The sequence below is a fragment of the Coregonus clupeaformis genome, unplaced genomic scaffold (assembly GCF_020615455.1).
Source record: "Coregonus clupeaformis isolate EN_2021a unplaced genomic scaffold, ASM2061545v1 scaf1055, whole genome shotgun sequence".
NCBI classification, from domain to species: Eukaryota; Metazoa; Chordata; class Actinopteri; order Salmoniformes; family Salmonidae; genus Coregonus; species Coregonus clupeaformis.
In genome coordinates this window covers 153,027-175,448 of record NW_025534509.1, presented here as the reverse complement: position 1 = coordinate 175,448, position 22,422 = coordinate 153,027, and the positions used below count along the sequence as shown (strand labels likewise).

Sequence of the window (22,422 nt, the reverse complement as noted above, 5' to 3'; positions counted from 1 at the left end):
AATTTAAAAGTATGCATTAAGGTGTCTGTAATACAATACATGTGGGAAAAACGAATGTAGACATTAATAAATGCATTTTCTATAGCTTGCAAATATTTTTTACAAGGGTGGGGGAGTGCCAGGATGGAGGCACGGTGGCTTCAACACAGCGCCTCTTTATTCTCATCTAGTGTATATATAACTCATTCATCACACCATGTTGGAAAGTCCCTTCTGCCTTTGCTTTCACTTTCACTTCAGTACACCACTTCACCAAGCAACACCAAACCAAGCCAAGCGCTGGGTCTTGTGACTGCTATTGAGGCTTTGATATACAATATCGCTGTTCAACAAGGACACCTTATCTGGTTGTAATAAATAATAGGCTGCATTAGATTACATTACACGGACTTGCTCTGGTGTAGATATTTGAGAATAGCAAATTAAGCACAACTTCATAGCCTCATCATCACCATCACCAAAGGTAATCCATGTTACCATGACGACTTGACACAGAAGAGGATATCAAACATGCTGATGGTGGTGAACGAACCGCAGAGTTGAACTGTTATGAGGAACCAGTTTGCATGCAGACACAGAGGATATGGCAAACACCAAACCAAACTAGGCAGATGATCTAAGAGATCTTCCTGTTTGGCCAGAGTTAATGTAAGGATGACACTTACGGTTGCCCTGTGTTAAAGCCAGTGGTGGAAAAAGTACCCAATTGTTATAAAGAGTAAAAGTAAAGATAACTTAATTGGAAATGACTCAAGTAAAAGTGAAAATCACCCAGTAAAATTGTACTTGAGCTAAAGTTTAAAAGTATTTGGTTTTAAATATACTTAAGTATCAAAAGTACAAGTAAAAGTATAAATATTTTCACATTCCTTATATTAAGCAAACCAGACAGCACGATTTTCTTGTTTTTTTTTTATGTATGGGTAGCCAGGGGCACAACACTCAGACGTCATTTACAAACAAAGCATTTGTGTTTAGTGAATCAGAAAGATCAGAGGCAGTAGGGATGATGAGGGCGCAGTGGTCTAAGGCACTGCATCGCAGTGCTAGCAGTGCCACTAGAGAATCCAGGCTCTGTCGTAGCCGGCCGCGACCGGGAGACCCATGGGGCGGCGCACAATTGGCCCAGGGTAGGGGAGGGAATGGCCGGCAGGGACGTAGCTCCGTTGGTAGAGCATGGCGTTAGCAACGCCAGGGTTGTGGGTTCAATTCCCACGGGGGGCCAGTACGAGAAAAAAAGAATGTATGCACTAACTGTCAGTCGCTCTGGATAAGAGCAACGGAAAAGGATCTTCTTTTGATTAGTGCATGAATTTGAAAAAATTTCTGTCCTGCTAAGCATTCGCAATGTAACAACTACTTTTGGGTGTCAGGGAAAATGTATTGAGTAAAAGGTACATTATTTTCTTTAGGAATGTAGTGGAGTAAAAGTAAAAGTTGTCAAAAATATAAATATTAGTACAGAAAACAGATACCTCAAAAAACGACTTAAGTAATACCTTAAAGTATTTTTACTTAAGTAATTTACACCACTGGTTAAAGTTTCAGTAACCTAGATAGCCTAGACTGGACCATTTCACTGAATTTTTTGTACCTGCAGCAGCCGCAATTGCCAAAGTCCATTTCAGTTACCAAGATACAGTAACTGAAAAGGCTTTCCAATGTAAGATATCACCATGATATCATATGATATAGTGGACCTAGCATTATCCAGCTACAGTTATTTGATCGTCCTGATTTCTGACTAAGACACAGTAGTATTATGCACTATTATAGATTTGATACCAGCCTTTTCCACCTCCTGAGAGGAAAGAACTTAGTATTACATGCTTGCGGGGTGTGTCAGGTAAACTCCAGATGTGTTGTTGTAAACCCCCTAGATTTCCCTGAGGACAGCACATGTTTATTGGCCCTTATTGGTTCATCACCTTACAAGATGACATGCAGTTTCCTGTCTCATTACAAAAGAACGTGAATGTTTTTGCGGGAATTGAGTTGAATTAAGGATTAGTTAGGGAGTTGAGCCCAATTATGTATATAATAAACCCTGGATTGCTGATGCTATGTATTGGCCATTGAGAGGCTTTGAAGCCACCGGTTGGCCATATTGGCACTCCCCAGTAGGAACAGTCCTCCATAGGAATTAATGGAATTCTACAGTATTTCAATTACATGTTTCAAGGACAAAATAACATGTATTTAAGTATTTTTTTGGTTGTAGTGTGGACAGGAACATTAGTAATCTCAAAACATTATACTTTAAGGAAATTGTTTGTATATATTTTTTCATGTTGTATTTGTATGTTTAGCTCACATAATATAAGTATGCATTAAGGTGTATGTAATAGAATAAATGTTGAAAAAATGAATGTATACATTAATAAATGAATTTCTATAGCTTCCAAAATATGTTTTACAATGGTGGGGGAGTGCCAAGATGGAGGTACAGTGGCTTCAACACAGCGCCCCCTATTGGTCATCTAGTGTATATATCAATCATTGGTTGCGCCACACACAGGTAAGGTATCTCAGCACACTGCCCCCACCACGTGATATCAAAGAATTGAAACTCAGATCTGGAATTAGGTCACGGAGCAAGAAGGGGAGGGAACTGGTACAATAACAAAATTGAGGACAATCTCAAGAGATAGTCAACTGCTGTTTTGGCTAATAAAAGATGGCGTTGGCTACATGCAAGAACTGTTTTGCTTCAGAAAATTCCATAGTTGCCAGTTTCCTTATTTCCTGGCTCATCAGAACCTGATCCTTCCCTGCTTCCCTAGTAACTGGTTATCTAATAGCAGGCAAGTCATAGTTGGGAACTCCCAAAACTACTGCTAGGAGTTAAGAGCATTGAGGTATAAAATAATGGTTAGTGCTATCCGGGATCCTTGGGTCATCCCTACCCTAAACCCTAATCCTTCAATGGGGCGATGACAGAGTTGGAACAACTCAAGAATCGAGTTTAGACTTTTACATTAAATAAAAGTTATGAGGAACAAATATATGGCCTTTGCTGCTATTTAGTCAGTGGATGAAGTTGGATTTAGGCAAACAACCACATTATTGGCTAAATGTGGCTACGTTTTTGTGACACAAATTCCGAAACAATCATAGAAAATACATGTTATCTCATAGAAAACTTATTTTACATTTTGAAATGGTGAAGAGGTCAAGGGCTTTGTGTTATGTGGGGAAATTACCGGAAGTCACAGGTGGAGAAAGCAAAGAGAGGCAGCACAGATGTGGCTATTATTTTAGGTCAATCACATCCCTTAATGGCAGCTTTCAAAATAACTAATTGTTGAATTAAGTACTCTTTTTACAATGATTGGGCAGAGGTAGAGATTGTAGATCATCTCAAATCCCTGTATATTCAGATCTCTGTGTAGGCCTATAGTTACTCTGTGAATATAAAGGGACGAATGAGCTGAATATCCAACTCTTCCTGTAAATGTGTTTATCTTTATGCCATGTTAGATGATGTATATACAGTATATTTCCATCTTATCATTTTTAATTCTCCCTCGACCCCGACTTTATTTAAGGATATACAAGCTGAGGAACAAGGAGAGGATCTCAGTATCTGCTGCCTCTAAGCTCCTTGCCAACATGGTGGTCTCCATGGACACAATGATATGTGGCTGGGACAAGAAGGCAAGTTAAAGTTAGGTACTTCAGGTTGCTGGGTTTGTGTACCCCACTGTTAGAATAGATTGTCTAGTCTATTATTAACATGTAACTGATATAGTCAGTATTTTAATAATGTCAATATTCAGTAATATCATCAGTCGGATGGGTTTGTTTTGTATACGTTTTGACTACGAAGTTTACTCTTTTAGTAATTAACAAACACCCATTTGTTCAAATTGTACTGTCAGTCTGCCACTAATAGACATTCATGATTATTATTATTATTATTATTATTTGTATTTATTATTATTATGATTGCAGGGTCCTGGGCTGTATTACATTGACGACAATGGCCTGAGACTGTGTGGAAACATGTTCTACACTGGGTCTGGTAACATCTATGCCTATGGTGTGATGGACAGCGGCTACTGACAGTGGTGTAAAATACTTAAGTAAAAATACTTTAAAGTACTACTTAATACGTTTTTGGGGTAGCTGTACTTTACTTTACTATTTATATTTTTTACTACTTTTACTTATACTTCACTACATTCCGAAAGAAAATAATGTACTTTTTACTCCATTCCTTTTCCCTGACACCAAAAGTACTCGTTACATTTCAAATGCTTAGCTGGACAGGAAAATTGTCCAATTCACGCACTTCTCAAAAGGAGCATCCCTGGTTATCCCAACTGCCGCTGATCTGGCAGACTCACCTAACACAAATGCTTTGTTTGTAAATTATCTCTGAGTGTTGGAGTGTGCCCCTGGCTATCCGTGTCACGAATACAGCCGAGGCTGCCCATCCTACTTGCTCGGGCAGGCTTCGGCGTTCATCGTCACCGGAGTACTAGCTGCCACCGATCAATGTTTCTGTGTTACACTAGTCTTGTCTTTATTATTCACACCTGTTACCCATTATGCTTATTTGTTTCCCTATAATTACCTCTGTTTTCCCTCCTGGGTTTGTGCGTGATTGTCCGTTGTTTTATGTTGTTTGGTGAGCTGTTGTTCTGCTCTTCCCTGCGTGGAGGGTTGGTTATGGTTTACTTGTGTTTTAGTAAATCCATTCATTTCTCAGCTCTGTGTCCTGCGCCTGATTCCGTTTCACCACTTCACCCAGACGTTGACAGAAACACGCACCATCTATGGAGTCAGCAGGCACGTCCAGTCCCAGCGCCTCGGTGGAGGAACGCATCCAGCAGCACTCGACCATGCTGCAGACTCTAGGTTCGGCTATGGATCGAGTGGTGAACACCATGGATCGATGGGAGAGAGGTGGGTTTCCTACACTTCCTCCTCCTCCGATTTCTCCCCCATCAAGACCATCAAACCCTGGATCCAGTGGAAATCGGCTCTCGCTCCCGAGGGAATATGATGGGACAGCTGCCGGGTGTAAGGGTTTCCTGCTCCAGGTGGAGCTCTACCTGGCAACCATCCACCCGGCTCCCTCGGGATACGAGAACGTGTCCGCCCTCATCTCCTGTCTGTCGGGCAGAGCGCTGGAATGGGCCAACGCGGAGTGGGGTGGAATAGACGCTGAGTCCGTACGTTACAAGGATTTTACCTGCCGTTTCCGGGCAGTATTCGATCATCTGCCGGAGGGGAGAGCGGCGGGGGAGCATCGGTTTCACCTCAGACAGGGAAGGAGGAGCGCACAGGACTTCACCCTGGATTTCAGGACACTGGCAGCCAGCGCGGGATGGAATGAGAGGGCCCTGATTGACCACTACCGATGCAGTCTATGGGAGGACGTTCGTAGGGAGCTGGCCTGCAGGGACACAAGTCTAAACCTGGACCAGCTGGTAGATTTATCGATCCGGCTGGATAACCTGTTGGCCACCCGCGGACGTCCAAATCAGGGTCCGTCCAGTCCATCCCCCAGCACTTCCGACTCCACTCCTATGGAGCTTGGAGGTGCTGATGTGGAGAGACCCGGCAAGGGGGTGGTCTCCTGCACCAACTGTGGCCACAGAGGACACACTGCGGGCCGGTGCAGGAGAGGACCCTCATGGAATCGAGGCAGCAGGCAGGGCTCTGGTGGACCATCCCAGGTGAGTAGGCACCCAACTCACCCAGAGCTCCCTGTTGCTCACATGAGGGTCAATGAAAGTTTCCCTGGGTTTTCCCCACATTCCCAGCATAAGGCGCTCATAGATTCCGGCGCAGCTGGGATTTTATGGATAGGCTGGTTGCGCATAAATTAGGGATTCCTATATTGCCTGTAGATGTACCCTTCCCCATACGTGCCCTAGATAGTCTCCCTTTAGGGTCGGGTATGGTTAGAGAGGTCACAGTTCCACTGCAGATGGAGACGCAGGGGGGTCATCAGGAGAGAATTAGTCTCTTCCTTATCGAGTCTCCTGCGTTTCCCATGGTGCTGGGGCTTCCCTGGCTAGCCAACCATGACCCCAGGATTTCGTGGCAACAGAGGGCTCTAAAGGGATGGTCACCTCAGTGCTCGGGAAGGTGTGTAGGTGTTTCCGTAGGGGCAACTATGGTGGAGAGTCCAAACCATGTCTCCACAATGCACATTCCCTCAGAATATGCCGATTTGGCTCTCGCCTTCTGTAAAAAGAAGGCGACTCAATTACCACCCCATCAACGAGGGGATTGTGCGATAGATCTCCGGGAGGGCGCTGCACTTCCCAGGAGTCACGTGTATCCTCTGTCACAGGAGGAGACGGTGGCTATGGAGACATATGTCACAGAATCTCTGGGACAGAGATACATTCGGCCCTCCACTTCCCCTGCCTCCTCACGTTTCTTTTTTGTGAAGAAGAAGGATGGAGGTTTATGCCCGTGCATTGACTATCGAGGTCTAAATCAGAGTAAAGGAGGTGCAGCGATTTTTGGGGTTTGCCAACTACTACCGGAGATTTATCCGGGGCTTTGGCCAGGTAGCAGCTCCCATATCCTCTTTGCTGAAGGGCGGACCGGTGCGCCTGCAGTGGTCAGCTGAGGCGGACAGGGATTTTGGTCAGCTGAAGGCGCTGTTCACCTCTGCTCCCGTGCTGGCTCATCCGGATCCTTCCTTGCAATTCACAGTCGAGGTGGATGCGTCCGAGGCGGGGATAGGAGCTGTACTGTCTCAGCGCTCGGGTACGCCTCCCAAACTCCGCCCCTGTGCTTTCTTTTCGAAGAAGCTCAGCCCGGCGGTGCAAAACTATAATGTGGGGGACCGGGAGCTGTTAGCTGTTGTGAAAGCTCTTAAGGTGTGGAGACATTGGCTTGAGGGGGCAAAACACCCTTTTCTCATTTTGACTGACCACCGCAATCTGGAGTACATATGGGCAGCAATGAGACTGAACCCTCGTCAGGCAAGGTGGGCCATGTTTTTCACGTGTTTTGTGTTCACCCTATCGTACAGACCAGGTTCCCAGAATGCTAAGGCAGACGCTCTGTCCCGGCTGTATGACTCAGATGAGCGGACCAGGGAGCCCACTCCCATACTTCCGGCTTCTTGTCTGGTGGCACCGGTGGTATGGGAGGTTGACGCGGACATCGATCGGGCGTTACGCACGGAGCCCACTCCCCCCCAGTGTCCAGTGGGTCGTGTGTACGTTCCGTCTGAGGTTCACGATCGTTTGATCTATTGGGCTCACACGTCACCCTCTTCTGGCCATCCTGGCATCGGTCGGACAGTGCGCTGTCTTAGTGGGAAGTACTGGTGGCCTACCTTAGCTCAGGACGTGAGGGTTTATGTTTCTTCCTGTTCGGTGTGCGCCCAGTGCAAGGCACCTAGACACCTGCCCAGAGGGAAATTACAACCTCTCCCCATTCCACAACGGCTGTGGTCACACCTATCGGTGGACTTTGTTACGGATCTTCCTCCGTCACAAGGTAACACCACGATCCTGGTCGTTGTGGATCGGTTTTCTAAGTCCTGTCGTCTCATTCCTTTGCCCGGTCTCCCTACTGCCCTACAGACCGCAGAGGCCCTGTTTACACACGTCTTCCGGCACTACGGGGTACCTGAGGATATAGTGTCTGATCGGGGTCCCCAGTTTACATCAAGGGTCTGGAAGGCGTTCATGGACCATCTGAGGGTCTCGGTCAGCCTGACCTCAGGGTTTCACCCCGAGAGTAATGTGCAGGTGGAGAGAGTAAACCAGGATGTGGGTAGGTTTCTGAGGTCATATTGCCAGGACCGGCAGGGGGATTGGTCAGTTTACATCTCCTGTGCAGAGATGGCACAGAATTCCCTCCGCCACTCCTCCACTGACCTGTCTCCCTTTCAGTGTGTACTAGGTTACCAGCCAGTCCTGGCACCATGGCATCAGAGCCAGATCGAGGCACCTGCGGTGTATGAATGGTTTCGGCGCTTGGAGGAGACATGGAATGCTGCCCATGAACGCCTGCAAAGGGCTATCAGGAGACAGAAGGTGAGTGCCGACTGCCACCTCAGTGAGGCTCCGGTGTATGCACCGGAGACCGGGTCTGGCTCTCGACCCGAAACCTGCCCCTTCGCCTGCCCTGCCGGAAGCTGGGTCGGCGGTTTGTGGGGGCCCTTTAAAGTCCTGAGGAGGTTGAACGAGGTTTGTTATAGGTTACAACTCCCCCCTGATTACTGTATTAACCCCTCGTTCCATGTGTCTCTCCTCAGGCCGGTGGTAGCTGGTCCGCTCCAGGAGTCTGAGGTGTGGGAGGTTCCTCCGCCCCCATTGGACATCGAGGGGGCACCGGCATACTCGGTCCGTTCCATTCTGGATTCGAGGCGTCGGGTGGGAGGCCTACAGCATCTTGTGGAGTGGGAGGGGTACCTTCCAGAGGAACGGAGCTGGGTTCCCAGGAGGGACATCCTCGACCCCTCCTTGTTAAGGGATTTCCATCGTCGTCATCCGACTCGCCCTGCTCCATGTCCTCCTGGCCATCCCCGAGGCCGGTGTCGACGCACGGCTGGAGCCACGCGTCGGGGGGGAGGGTACTGTCACGAATACAGCCGAGGCTGCCCCTCCTCCTTGCTCGGGCAGGCTTCGGCATTCGTTGTCACCGGAGTACTAGCTGCCACCGATCAATGTTTCTGTGTTACACTAGTCTTGTCTTTATTATTCACACCTGTTACCCATTATGCTTATTTGTTTCCCTATAATTACCTATGTTTTCCCTCCTGGGTTTGTGCGTGATTGTCCGTTGTTTTACGTCGTTTGGTGAGCTGTTGTTCTGCTCTTCCCTGCGTGGAGTGTTTGTTATGGTTTACTTGTGTTTTAGTAAGTTTATTCATTTCTCAGTTCTGTGTCCTGCGCCTGATTCCATTTCACCACTTCACCCAGACGTTGACAATCCGTACATTTCAAAAACAAGAAAATGGTGGCATCTGGTTTGCTTAATATTAGGAATGTGAAATGATTCATACTTTTACTTTTACTTTTACTTTTGACACTTAAGTATATTTTATCAATTACATTTACTTTTGATACTTAAGTATATTTAAAACCAAATACTTTTAGACTTTTACTCAAGTAGTATTTTACTGGGTGACTTTCACTTTTCTTTAATCATTTTCTATGAAGGTATCTTTACTTTTTGAGTAAGACAATTGGGTACTTTTTCCAACAATGGCTACCGATATGACCTATCTGTTCCAGAAGCCTATGATTTGGCACAGAGGGACATCTTTTATGCTACGCTCAGAGACGCTTACTCTGGTGGAACACTCAAACAGTAAGTCGAGCTTAATACCTGGTTTACAATGGTGGTGGTGGCGGTGGTGTGTGTGTGTGTGTGTGTGTGTGTGTGTGACTTTGTCTTTGTTCTTTGCAGTGTATCACATGAGAGAGACTGGTTGGATCAAAGTTTCTCAAGAGGATATTGGTGACCTGTACCATCGCTTTTACAATGAGAAGAAGTGAATCTGGCCCATTCTAACTACATTCACAGTCATATCAATACCATAAAATACATCATAAACATAGTCAAATAAGTATGTAAAATAATACGTTTCACGGAGTCGTGACCTCTCAGGCAAAATTATATGGCAGTCACTGTCATCAATAAAATATATTTTTTTAGAGAACTGTCATTGTCATTTAAAAAAAATTGTGGTTATGAGTATAAGAAAATTATTTTCTTTCAAATATTACAAATAGAAAATCTTTCAAATTGTCTTTCAAATACATGTTCACATTTAGAAATAGTTTCCTCCTTCAATACATTTTTGGGGACTACAGTGTTTGCACAGTTAGCTGAGATGGACATTTCCATCCTCATTTCAATCTGCCTGGCAGTGCCATCATGTGATTGTCAGCCACCAATCCCCTTGCCTATTGGGGAGAGGGACCAATCCCCTTGCCTATTGGGGAGAGGAACCAATCCCCTTGCCTATTGGGGGAGAGGAAGGCAGCCATCTCAAAACAAGATCAAAGTCTAAATTACATCCATAAAATGGTGCTCAATGAGTTTAATGGAAAAAGAATGCACACATTAAAATATGAAAGAACCTTTAACTGGTTCAATCGGAAGCTTTTAATGTTATCTTATAAAAATAGTTGAACTTGCACAGCTGTATAACTCCAACTTTCTAAATCAATCCTCACATAAAGCAGGACTTGTAAATGGCTGACAGCAAGGTACGCGGACCACGTGCTGGACATGGGGCTCCTGACCATGAGGGGCCCCCACCACTTATTATAAAATACATTTGTTTAGAAAACAGTCAGGCTCTCAACTTACTTTTTGAATAGTACCTTGAATAGTAGAATACACAAGGTGCAATTTTTACATTTGGTAATGCATCATCAGTTTGTTTTGGAGGTGGTGGGTCTGGGGGTGGAGGCAACCAGAGCCATGTGTTTAGAGAGTTGGACTAACTTTATCATTTTTGAATGTTGTTCTAATTCTAGACATTCAGTTACATAGCATTATTTAAACATTCCCCATATATTCTTTCCCCCATATAATGTTAATGGGGCTCTAACATGGCTGGCATTGAATGTTATAGTGTCATGTAAATGCATCAAAATGTAGAAACCTCAACAATAGAGATATACCATTCTATATCTATGGGCCCAACTCTCTAAATACGGTACATGGCACTGGGGGCAACCAAATCTCATTTAGGGCACGCAAGAGTTAGATGCAGGTCTGGTCTACGTGTGTATACATGAGCACATTATATTATGGTACGGGATTAATGTTTCTAATTTTACCACACAAAGCACAAAGTCTTGGAAAGTCCCTGGAGTCCCGTCCCTTGTTCTCTGCCGATGTTTTTGGCAGTTTGCCTGTCTGCACCATGGCAAAAGCCACAACAAGATGTCAGTACTTCACCACCCCCTACCGGAGAACAATAACATACTGATATAGACCTTAGGTGATATTTGGCAACCATTTTGTGACCAGATCTGCGACTAGTAAACATCACCATGAAATGGCGGCTGTCGAGTCTCATACCAATATTGAGCATTTCCTTTTGAGAATCCTTAACACTGATCTGGAAAACACTGTTTTGAAGTATTCACTTGGTCAGTGTCTTGTGAGAGTCTCTGCTCACCTCTACTTTTTGTGCATCTGCAGCACTGTTGCAGACAGACATTCATCATCGAGTCAATCAAATCGTCAACTTAATCAATCAAAGTATTGAGAAGAAGTGCCTGAGTTTGTTTATTTTGGGGCTGCTGCGATCTGAGCACAGGACATTCGTGAGATAACTGTAAAGTGGCAACATTCATCAAATCAATTATTTTCTCACCAGAAGAAGTTTGCGTTGTCAGTTAGACATAGACATTATCCTCTCCTCTCCTGTCCCTTTAGGTTGGTGACTTATCAACAACAATCCACCTACCCACGGCCTATGGATACCAACAAGGAGGGAGGGAGAGCAGAAGCGGCCATCTCATCTCAAGACCTTCTGGCATCACAAAATGGCTGACAATAACTTGATCTGTATCTGACATGGGTGACAGGTAGCTTAGTGGTTAAGAGCGTTGTGCCAGTAACCGAAAGGTTGCTGGTTCTAATCCCCGAGCCGACTAGGTGAAACATCTGTTGATGTGCCCTTGAGCAAGGCACCTAACCCTAATTGCTCCTGTAAGTCGCTCTGGATAAGAGCGTCTGCTAAATGACTAAAATGTAAATGTAAATGGCAGTTGTGTAACCACTCAATGCCGAATTAGTTGGCTTGCAATCACACTACATTGGAAAGTCCCTTCTGCCTTTGCTTTCATTTTCACGTTAGCACATTTCACCAAGTAAAGCCAAGCCCTGGGTCTTGTGACTGCTATTGAGGCTTTGATACACAATATCGCTGTTCAACAAGGACACCTTATCTGGTTGTAATAAACAATAGGCTGCATTAGATTACATTAAACAGACTTGCTCTGGTGTAGATATTTGAGAATAGTCTTAGCAAATGAAGCACAAATTCTTAGCCTCATCATCAGAAAGCATAACCTTAGTTGATGGTGAGTCACAATTGCTTCCTGACACAGAAGATGATATCAGACATGCTGATGGTGGTAAACAAATAGCAGAGGTGAACGGTAAGGTGAAACCAGTTTGCAGACACAGAGGATGAGGCACACCAAAACAAACTAGGCAGATTATCTAATATATCTTTCTGTCCGGCCAGAAAGAATGACACTTACGGTTGCCCTGTGTTAAAGCTGTAGTAAACTAGATAGCCTAGACTGGGCCATTACTGAATTTGTTGTACCTGCAGCAGCCGCATTTGCCAAATCCATTTCAGTAACAAAGATAACTGAAAATGGTTTCCAACTTATTATATCACCACGATATCATATGATATAATGGACCTAGCGCTATCCAGCTACAGTGTTCAGATTTTCCTGATTTCTGACTAAGACACAGTGGTATTATGCATGATTGGGGATTTGAAACCAGCCTTTTCCACCTCCTGAGAGGACAGAATTTAGTATTACATGCTTGGGGGGTGTCAGGTAAACTCCCAATGTGTTGTTGTAAACCCCCTAGATTTCCCTGAAGACAGCACATGTTTATTGGCCCTTATTGGTTCATCATCTTACAAGATGACATGCAGTTTTCTGTCTCATTACAAAACATACATGAATGTGGTCTGCTGGAAAGTCCCTATGAGTGTGCTGAATTAAGGATTACAGTAGCTAGGGAGTTGCGCCCCACAGAGGTATCTCAGCACACTGCCCCCACCACGTGATTTCAAGGAATTGAAACTCCAGATCTGGAATTAGGTCACGGAGCAAGAAGGGGAGGGAACTGGCACAATAACAAAATTGAGGACAATCTCAAGAGATAGTCAACTGCAGTTTTAACTAATAAAAGATGGTGTCTGCTACATGCAAGAATTGTTCTGCTTCAAAAGATTCCTTAGTTGACGGTTTCTTACTCCCTGGCTCATCAGAAACTGATCCTTCCTTTCTCCCATAGTAAGTAACTGATTATGTAATAGCAGCCCAATCATAGAACACCCAAAACTACTGCCAAGAGTTATGAGGCACAAATAGATGGTCTTTGCTGCTGTCTAGTGGATGAAATTGGATTTAGGCAAACAACCACATTATCAAATAAAATAAAATGTTATTTGTCACATACACGTGTTTAGCAGATGTAGCGAAATGCTTATTGGCAACATTCAGCTACTTTTTTCTGACACTAATTCTGAAACGATCATAGAAAGATATTATGTGTCAATGGAAACACATTTTACCTTTTTAAATTGTTACAAAATGGCTACACTTAAACATGTGAAAATGTCAAGGGCTTTGTGGTCTGTGGAGAACTTACAGGAAGCCACAGGTGGTAAGAGGAAAGAGAGGCAGCACAGATGTGGCCATTATTTTCAGCCACACACATCCAATATGGTGTAATTGCAGAACGCATAAAAATAGTAAATTACACAGTTAACATAAGTAACGTTTATTGAATGACCATACGAAGTTGAAAACATTACCACAGTCTATAACACTGACACAACTAAACAAAAATCTGACTGTGTGTGTGTGTGTGTGTGTGAATTTCTGGCAAAGTGAGAGGCTATAACTCTGGTGCCTTCAGCTATCCTCAGCTAGAAACCTCACAGTCTTAAAACACGATCTCTACTGTATAACAATATACAGTACCAGTCAAATGTTTGGACACACCTACTCATTCCAGAGTTTTTCTTTATTTGACGACATCAAAACTATGAAATAACACATATGGAATCATGTAGTAAGCAAAAAAGTGTTAAACCAATCAAAATATATGTTATATTTTAGATTCTTCAAAGTAGCCACCCTTTGCCTTGATGACAGCTTTGCACGCTCTTGGCATTATCTCAACCAGCTTCATGAGGTAGTCACCTGGAATGCATTTCAATTAACAGGTGTGCCTTGTTAAAAGTTAATTTGTGGAATATATTTCCTTCATGGTCGAATTGCTGCAAAGAAACCACTACTAAAAGACACCAATAAGAAGAAGAGACTTGCTTGGGCCAAGAAACACAAGCAATGGACATTAGACCAGTGGAAATCTGTCCTTTGGTCTGATGAGTCCAAATTTGAGATTTTTGGTTCCAACCGCCGTGTCTTTGTGAGACGCAGAGTAGGTGAACGGATGATCTTCGCATGTGTGGTTCCCACCATGAAGCATGGAGGAGGAGGTGTGGGGGTGCTTTGCTGGTGACACTGACAGTGATTTATTTAGAATTCAAGGCATACTTAACCAGCATGGCTACCACAGCATTCTGCTGCGATACGCCATCCCACCTGGTTTGCGCTTAGTGGGACTATCATTTGTTTTTCAACAGGACAATGATCCAAAACACACCTCCAGGCTATGTAAGGGCTATTTGACAAAGAAGGAGAGTGATGGAGTGCTGCATCAGATGACCTGGCCTCCACAATCACCCATCCTCAATCCAATTGAGATGGTTTGGGATGAGTTGGACCGCAGAGTGAAGGAAAAGCAGCCAACAAGTGCTCAGCATATGTGGGAACTCCTTCAAGACTGCTGGAAAAGCATTCCTCATGAAGCTGGTTGAGAGAATGCCAAGAGTGTGCAAAGCTGTCATCAAGGCAAAGGGTGGCTACTTTGAAGAATCTAAAATATAAAATATGTTTTGATATGTTTAACACTTTTTTGGTTACTACATGATTCAATATGTGTTATTTCATAGTTTTGATGTCTTCACTATTATTCTACAATGTAGAAAATAGTAAAAAATAAAGGAAAACCCTTGAATGTGTAGGTGTGTCCCAACTTTTGACTGGTACTGTATATAAACACTATAAACACTAGTTATGACTAGTTAAGATGCCCTCACTTACCTGGCATGGTACATTATTAGCTCTCTGCACAAATACTTCTCCAGTGTCATCAGAAACAAACAACAAACACATAATCATAATAATAATAATAAATAATACATTTTATTTTAAGCGCTTTTCAAGTCACCCAAAGTCACTTAACACCCAAAGTCTCAGCCAACTTTATTGCTCCAGTCAAATCACGTCAAACTGTATTACAACAATTTTAGTCTTTCAGTTCACACAGACGCTTCAGTTTCATAGTGCTTGGATCCGTTTCCTCTCCTCACGGAGAGAGGGAGGGAGTCAGAGGAGGAGAAGGAGAGGAAGACAGCAGCAGTTCAGACAAATAGACCAGTGCAGTTCCCTTTTCCTATGATGAAGTTATGACTTGCAGTCTGGTGCCTCTTAACTTTATCTAGTCAAAGTGCAACGAGTGCTACAATAGCATCTGGGTTAGCGGAACGTAATACATACAAAAAGTCAGAAACCTTATAAACAGAGAGACGTTTAACTGAGACCTCCCACACACTCCCCAAGCCAGGGGTGGCCAACCCTGGTCCTGGAGAGCTATAGGGTGTGCAAGCTTTGTAAGTTACATATCAGCACTAACACAAATGATACAGCTTATCAAAGACTTGATGAGAGGTTGATATGTTGAATCAGATGTGTTAGTGCTGGGCTAGAACAATAGCCTGCCCAATGCCATTCACTTCCCATTCACAGATATATCCCTCAGTATCAGGAGAATGCATACCAACTCTGACATAATTCTAAAACAACATATTATACACTATACAGTACATATTGTGAATAAATACCAGTGACATCACCGGATCTGAGGTGAAGAACTGGTTTGGAATGCTGTTACAGACTGAACTCTGACCTACAGGGTCACGATTTAATCTCCTATTGTGCGTTTAGAGAACTAATGAGAGAAGGGATTGAGAGAAGGGAATGAGAAGGTAATGAGAGAAGGGAATGAGAGAAGGTAATGAGAGAAGGGAATGAGAGAAGGGAATGAGAGAAGGGAATGAGAAGGGAATGAGAGAAGGGAATGAGAAGGGAATGAGAGAAGGGAATGAGAAGGGAATGAGAGAAGGGAATGAGAAGGGAATGAGAGAAGGAAGAGAAAAGGAGAGGAGGAGTAGACTTTCACCCAGGGGTTGGTATCTCAGAGGGTCAGAGCGGATGTGTAACTGATGGACTGTGGTTTGGTCTAGGTGTGTGTGTGTGTGTCTACCTGACAGACTTTAGATTGACAAAGAGGTTGAATCTGTGGACCTCCATTGGCGGTTTGTTGGCGATGTGGTTGCAGAGCTTGTCCAATGGTGGCTCAGGGTCAGAGATCGCAAACTGGTCCGCATCCTCGATCACCTTCCTGATCTCTTCATCTTCTGTATCTCCTAATGGGAGGGAGGAAGGATGGAAGGAATAGCATTTATTTATTTGTATGAATTGGAGTACTTGGACCAGTACCGTGTGTGTGTGTGTGTGTGTGTGTGTGTGTGTGTGTGTGTGTGTGTGTGTGTGTGTGTGTGTGTGTGTGTGTGTGTGTGTGTGTGTGTGTGTGTGTGTGTGTGTGTCGGTGAAAGTGTGTGTACCTTGATCTCCTCCACAGAAGCCATGTTGTTGGACAGCATGTGTTCCTTCAGCATAGTGATAGGGTCACTCTTACTGCACACTTCCTGGATCTCCTCAGGGGTATGCTACCCTCTGTCCCCATAGGAGAACCCTTTCTGGTTCCAGGTAGAACTATTTTGGGTTCCATGTAGAACCCTCTGTGTAAAGGGTTCTACATGGAACCAAATAGGGTTCTTCAAAGGGTTATCCTATGGGGACAGCCAAATAACCATTTTAAAGGTTCTAGATAGCTACAGGAAATTACATCACACACAGGAAGAGGGGTTTGACCTGTTTAGCAGGGTTCAGCTCCAGCCCTTGGCCGATGAGAGAGAGAGACACAGATCCCTGGAAAGAAAGCGTATTGGGTAGAGTATTGGGATGCATCCCAAACCAACACTGCACTACACTGAGGGGTGTCTAGGCAGGCTAACATAGGGAGTGAGGGAGAGTGGCAACACAAGGTGGTGGGTAAGACTAAAACAGAACAGAGTAAGGGAGGAGAGAGAACGAGGAGAGGATGTGTGGGGAGGAGTGAGGGGGCAGAGAGAGACCGGGGGTCATGTGACAGTTACAGGGTCAGGGGTCAGGGGTCAGAGATCACATCTCACCTAACCCTGGGGTTGTTCATGCTGTGTCCATAGTAACGGTAGGTCTCCAGCTCCATGACAATAGGACTCTGCCAGAGAGGTTTCCAAACCAAGAGACTCAACAAGGTAGCCAACGCCATGACACTGCTGAATATTATTGGGATTTGTATTGGAGCAGCAGTTCCTCAGCATCTTCCTATATATATGCTCTTTGGCCCTGCAGCACACCAGTCCTGGAACCAGTTGCAGCTCTGTACTGGAGTCTCTTCCACAGAGTGTCTCTATCTATACTGGTCACATAGCCTCCCTCTGTCAGGGAAGAGACACTGGTGTGATACTAGAAGCTGATCACTGTTCTGAGATTAGATTATCTGAGACAAAGTGATTCTTAACACTCTTCAAGCTCTTAATCCAGTTCTAGCTTTCTCATCTCTGAACCAATCAAAACTCCTCTTCTCCAGCTCTACAACCAATCATAGCTCACTTTACCGGCTCTGCAGTGGTCTTGCAGTGAACTTGATGGCCTCCCTCATGCACAGAACGTCCACGCCATCCACCTACACCCAGAGACAGGAAGGTCAATATAGCAGAGATACTGTACACTCACTGACTGTGTGTGTCCTGTCTTGAGGCCAGGAATATAGTCTCTCTACAGATGTCCCCATGCCGAACTTGTTGTTCTCACAGATTAAGATACACGGCAGCTTCCACAGAGCCGCCATGTTGAAAGACTCAAAGATCTGGCCCTGACTGGACAAGAGGAGGAGAGTCGATGATGATGATTACTTTATGACAACATGTACAATATATCACGAATTTGCGAAACGTATGATATGTTACGAATTCTAGCTAGGTGGCTAGGTGGCTAGCTCGCTAACGTTAGCTAGGCTAGGGGTTAGGGGTTAGGGTTAAGGTTATAGGTTAAGTTTAGGAGTTAGGTTAAAAGGGTTAAAGTTAGCTAAAAGGGTTCAGGTTAGCTAACATGCTAAGTAGCTGAAAGTTGCTAATTAGCTCAAATGCTAAAGTTGTCCGTGATGAGATTCGAACTCGCAACCTTTGATATGATATGTTGTGAATTCTAGATAGGTGGCTAGGTGAGAGAGAGAGAGAGAGAGAGAGAGAGAGAGAGAGAGAATTAGATGTATTTGGAGAAGTGGGTAGGTGGTCAGAGATTACGAAATTACAGATCTAGGATCAATTTATCTTCCCCCATTTAGCAGACGCTCTTATCCAGAGCAACTTACAGTTAGTGAATACATATTTTTTTTATACTGGCCCCCCGTGGGAATCAAACCCACAACCCTGGCGTTGCAAACGCCATGCTCTATCAACTGAGCTACATCCCTGCCGGCCATTCCCTCCCCTACCCTGGACGAATTGTGCGCCGCCCATGAGTCTCCCGGTCGCGGCCAGCGGCGACAGAGCCTGGATTCAAACCAGGATCTCTAGTGGCACAGTTAGCACTGCGATGCAGTGCCTTAGACCACTGCGCCACTCAGGAGTACACATCATCATAACCACCTACACAAATATGTCAAGTGATCACATACCTCCATGTCTCAGCACTGTTTTATTGTGACTCTGTAAATGAGTTACAATAGTTGTATAGTCTGCTGACGATTCCGTCGTCTCAAATCCCCATTTTTCATTTGGGCAGTTAAGTTAATAAAAAAAATTTTTTTTATTTTTTTTCACCTTTATTTAACCAGGTAAGCCAGTTGAGAACAGGTTCTCATTTACAACTGCGACCTGGCCAAGATAAAGCAAAGCAGTGCAATAAAAACAACAACACAGAGTTACATATGGGGTAAAAAAACATAAAGTCAAAAATACAACAGAAAATATATATACAGTGTGTGCAAATGTAGCAAGTTATGGAGGTAAGGCAATACATAGGCTATAGTGCAAAAATAATTACAATAGTATTAACACTGGAATGCTAGATGTGCAAGAGATTATGTGCAAATAGAGATACTGGGGTGCAAAAGAGCAAAATAAATAACAATATAGGGATGAGGTAGTTGGGTGGGCTAATTTCAGATGGGCTGTGTACAGGTGCAGTGATCGGTAAGGTGCTCTGACAACTGATGCTTAAAGTTATTGAGGGAGATAAGAGTCTCCAGCTTCAGAGATTTTTGCAATTCGTTCCAGTCATTGGCAGCAGAGAACTGGAAGGAATGGCGGCCAAAGGAGGTGTTGGCTTTGGGAATGACCAGTGAGATATACCTGCTGGAGCGCAGACTACGGGTGGGTGCTGCTATGGTGACCAATGAGCTAAGATAAGGCGGGATTTGCCTAGCAGTGATTTATAGATGGCCTGGAGCCAGTGGGTTTGACGACGAACATGTAGTGAGGACCAGCCAACAAGAGCGTACAGGTCACAGTGGTGGGTAGTGTATGGGGCTTTGGAGACAAAACGGATGGCACTGTGATAGACTACATTCAATTTGCTGAGTAGAGTGTTGGAGGCTATTTTGTAAATGACATCGCCGAAGTCAAGGATCGGTAGGATAGTCAGTTTTACGAGGGCATGTTTGGCAGCATGAGTGAAGGAGGCTTTGTTGCGAAATAGGAAGCCGATTCTAGATTTAACTTTGGATTGGAGATTCTTTATGTGAGTCTGGAAGTTGAGTTTACAGTCTAACCAGACACCTAGGTATTTGTAGTTGTCCACATACTCTAGGTCAGACCCGTCGAGAGTGGTGATTCTAGTCGGGTGGGCGGGTGCCAGCAGCGTTCGATTGAAAAGCATGCATTTAGTTTTACTAGTGTTTAAGAGCAGTTGGAGGCTACTGAAGGATTGTTGTATGGCATTGAAGCTCGTTTGGAGGTTTGTTAACACAGTGTCCAATGAAGGGCCAGATGTATACAAAATGGTGTCATCTGCGTAGAGGTGGATCTGAGAGTCACCAGCAGCAAGAGCGACATCATTGATATACACGGAGAAAAGTGTCGGCCCAAGAATTGAACCCTGTGGCACCCCCATAGAGACTGCCATAGGTCCAGACAACAGGCCCTCCGATTTGACACACTGAACTCTATCTGAGAAGTAGTTGGTGAACCAGGCGAGGCAGTCATTTGAGAAACCAAGGCTATTTAGTCTGCCAATAAGAATGCGGTGAAAGTTCCTGCAAGAACCCCCAAGAACTAAAGAGGTTCCTCGATGAACCCCACCTCCTATGGGGTTCTTGGAAGAACCTTTTGGGGGAATTTTTCAGTGTCAAGAACCCTAAGGTTCCTCAAGGAACTTTGAGGATCTTAGAAGAACCCTTGTTGAACCCCTAGTTTTCAGAGTGTGGGCTAATTGCGTGAAGGTCAGAGAAAAACTGATGATGCATAACCACATTTCGAAAATGCACCTTGTGTATTCTACTATTCTAACTCTCAACAGGAAGTTGATGCTGGCATCACGTGCTTGTGGGAAATGGGAAACTGGGAAGTGGGAAGTCGTAAAACCGACATGATTTTGTTCAAGTGCTTTTGAATTCGGAACAATTCTTCAACCAATAGGATTTCAGCTAGCTTGACAAGCTAGTTAACATTGCTAAAAATAAGTTCCTGCAAGAACCCCCAAGAACTAAAGAGGTTCCTCGATGAACCCCACCTCCTATGGGGTTCTTGGAAGAACCTTTTGGGGGAATTTTTCAGTGTCAAGAACCCTAAGGTTCCTCAAGGAACTTTGAGGATCTTAGAAGAACCCTTGTTGAACCCCTAGTTTTCAGAGTGTGGGCTAATTGCGTGAAGGTCAGTGACTGACATAACAAGAGAAAAACTGCTGATGCATAACCACATTTCGAAAATGCACCTTGTGTATTCTACTATTCTAACTCTCAACAGGAAGTTGATGCTGGCATCACGTGCTTGTGGGAAATGGGAAACTGGGAAGTGGGAAGTCGTAAAACCGACATGATTTTGTTCAAGTGCTTTTGAATTCGGAACAATTCTTCAACCAATAGGATTTCAGCTAGCTTGACAAGCTAGTTAACATTGCTAAAAATAAAGTTAGCTAGCTTGCTTATCATTGACAATATGGTCATACTAGCTACATTATATATATTGATAAGGTTGTAATAGTCAGAAACTGATTTGTTGTCATCTTTTAGTTGAAAAGTTAAAAGGTCAGTGGTGAAACATCACAACTCAGATAACAACATTTTCTCTGAGTTTCCCACTTGTAATTCCGACTTGGAGGGTCGTTCAAGTGAAATTTCCCATTGGGAACAAGGAGCTGCATGAGACCCCGACTGAGTTCCTAAATATACACTACATGTATATGGACACCTGCTCGTCAAACATCTCATTCCAAAATCATGGGCATTAATATGGAGTTGGTCCCCCCTTTGCTGCAATAACAGCCTCAACTCTTCTGGGAAGGCTTTCCACTAGATGTTGGAACATTGCTGCGGGGACTTGCTTCCATTCAGCCACAAGAGCATTAGTGAAGTCGGGCACTGATGTTTGGCGATTAGGCCTGGCTCGCAGTCGGCGTTCCAATTCATCCCAAAGGTGTTTGGTGGGGTTGAGGTCAGGGCTCTGTGCAGTTCTTCCACACCGAGCTGCATGAGACCCCGAAAAGTGCCTTTTGCCAAAAACCCAAGGGTGAATAGCACTTGGATGTGCACCGGAATGGCATGTGTTTACCTTTTTAAAGTAGGTCTTAAATCCTCGCAAAAATCCTATAAGATTGGTTTTGGGAAATGATATCTGATGAGCCAATCTGTACTTTCTACAGAAAAAGTCCCACCTGTCTTTAAAAACGCACTCTCTGCGAAATGCAGCGCTTACCAAATATCCAAACAGGGCAAGATCAGACATTCGATTTCCCATTATCTCAATCTTTTATAGTATTCCAACAATGTTTTCACTTTCACACATACCAAATTACTGTACTTTATATGGATTATTATCGTAACAAATGCACTGATGTGGTCAAATTATATAGCATGTCAAGATATGTTGCATGAATTCACAATTTCAACATACACTGAGTATACCAAACATTAGAACACCTTCCTAATATTGAGTTGCACTCCCCCCTTTTGCCCTCAGAACAGCCTAAATTTGTCAGGGACTGTACAAGGTGTTGAAAGCGTTCCACGGGGATGCTGGCCCATGTCGACTCCAATGCTTCCCACAGTTGTGTCAAGTTGGCTGGATGTCCTTTGGGTGGTGGACCATTCTTGATACACACGGGAAACGATTGAGCGTGAAAAACCAAGCAGCGTTGCAATTCTTGACACAAACCGGTACGCCTGGCACCTACTAACATACCATGTTCAAAGGCACTTAAATATTTTGTCTTGCCCATTCACCCTCTGAATGGCACACATACACAATCCATGTCTCAATTGTCT

General features: G+C 44.2%; 1 protein-coding gene and 1 pseudogene across 1 annotated transcript; one reads left to right on the top strand and one right to left on the bottom strand.

Moving 5' to 3' along the window:
* Positions 1–9: 9 nt before the first annotated feature.
* Positions 10–9,485, top strand: LOC121572804 (proteasome subunit beta type-8-like). Its single transcript, XM_041884836.2, has 5 exons — positions 10–648; positions 3,549–3,657; positions 3,955–4,055; positions 9,193–9,296; positions 9,397–9,485. Coding segments are annotated over exons 1-5 (405 nt in total). The 5' UTR covers positions 10–646.
* A 6,474-nt stretch (positions 9,486–15,959) lies between these two features.
* On the bottom strand, positions 15,960–18,624 carry LOC121572498 (annotated as a pseudogene).
* Between the last annotated feature and the right edge of the window lie 3,798 nt (positions 18,625–22,422).

Excerpts from the sequence above, each read along its gene's own strand:
- LOC121572804 (XM_041884836.2), top strand. Across the intron at positions 3,658-3,954 it reads TATGTGGCTGGGACAAGAAG|GGTCCTGGGCTGTATTACAT; the intron begins GCAAGTTAAAGT and ends TTATGATTGCAG. Across the intron at positions 4,056-9,192 it reads GCCTATGGTGTGATGGACAG|TGGCTACCGATATGACCTAT; the intron begins CGGCTACTGACA and ends TTTTTCCAACAA.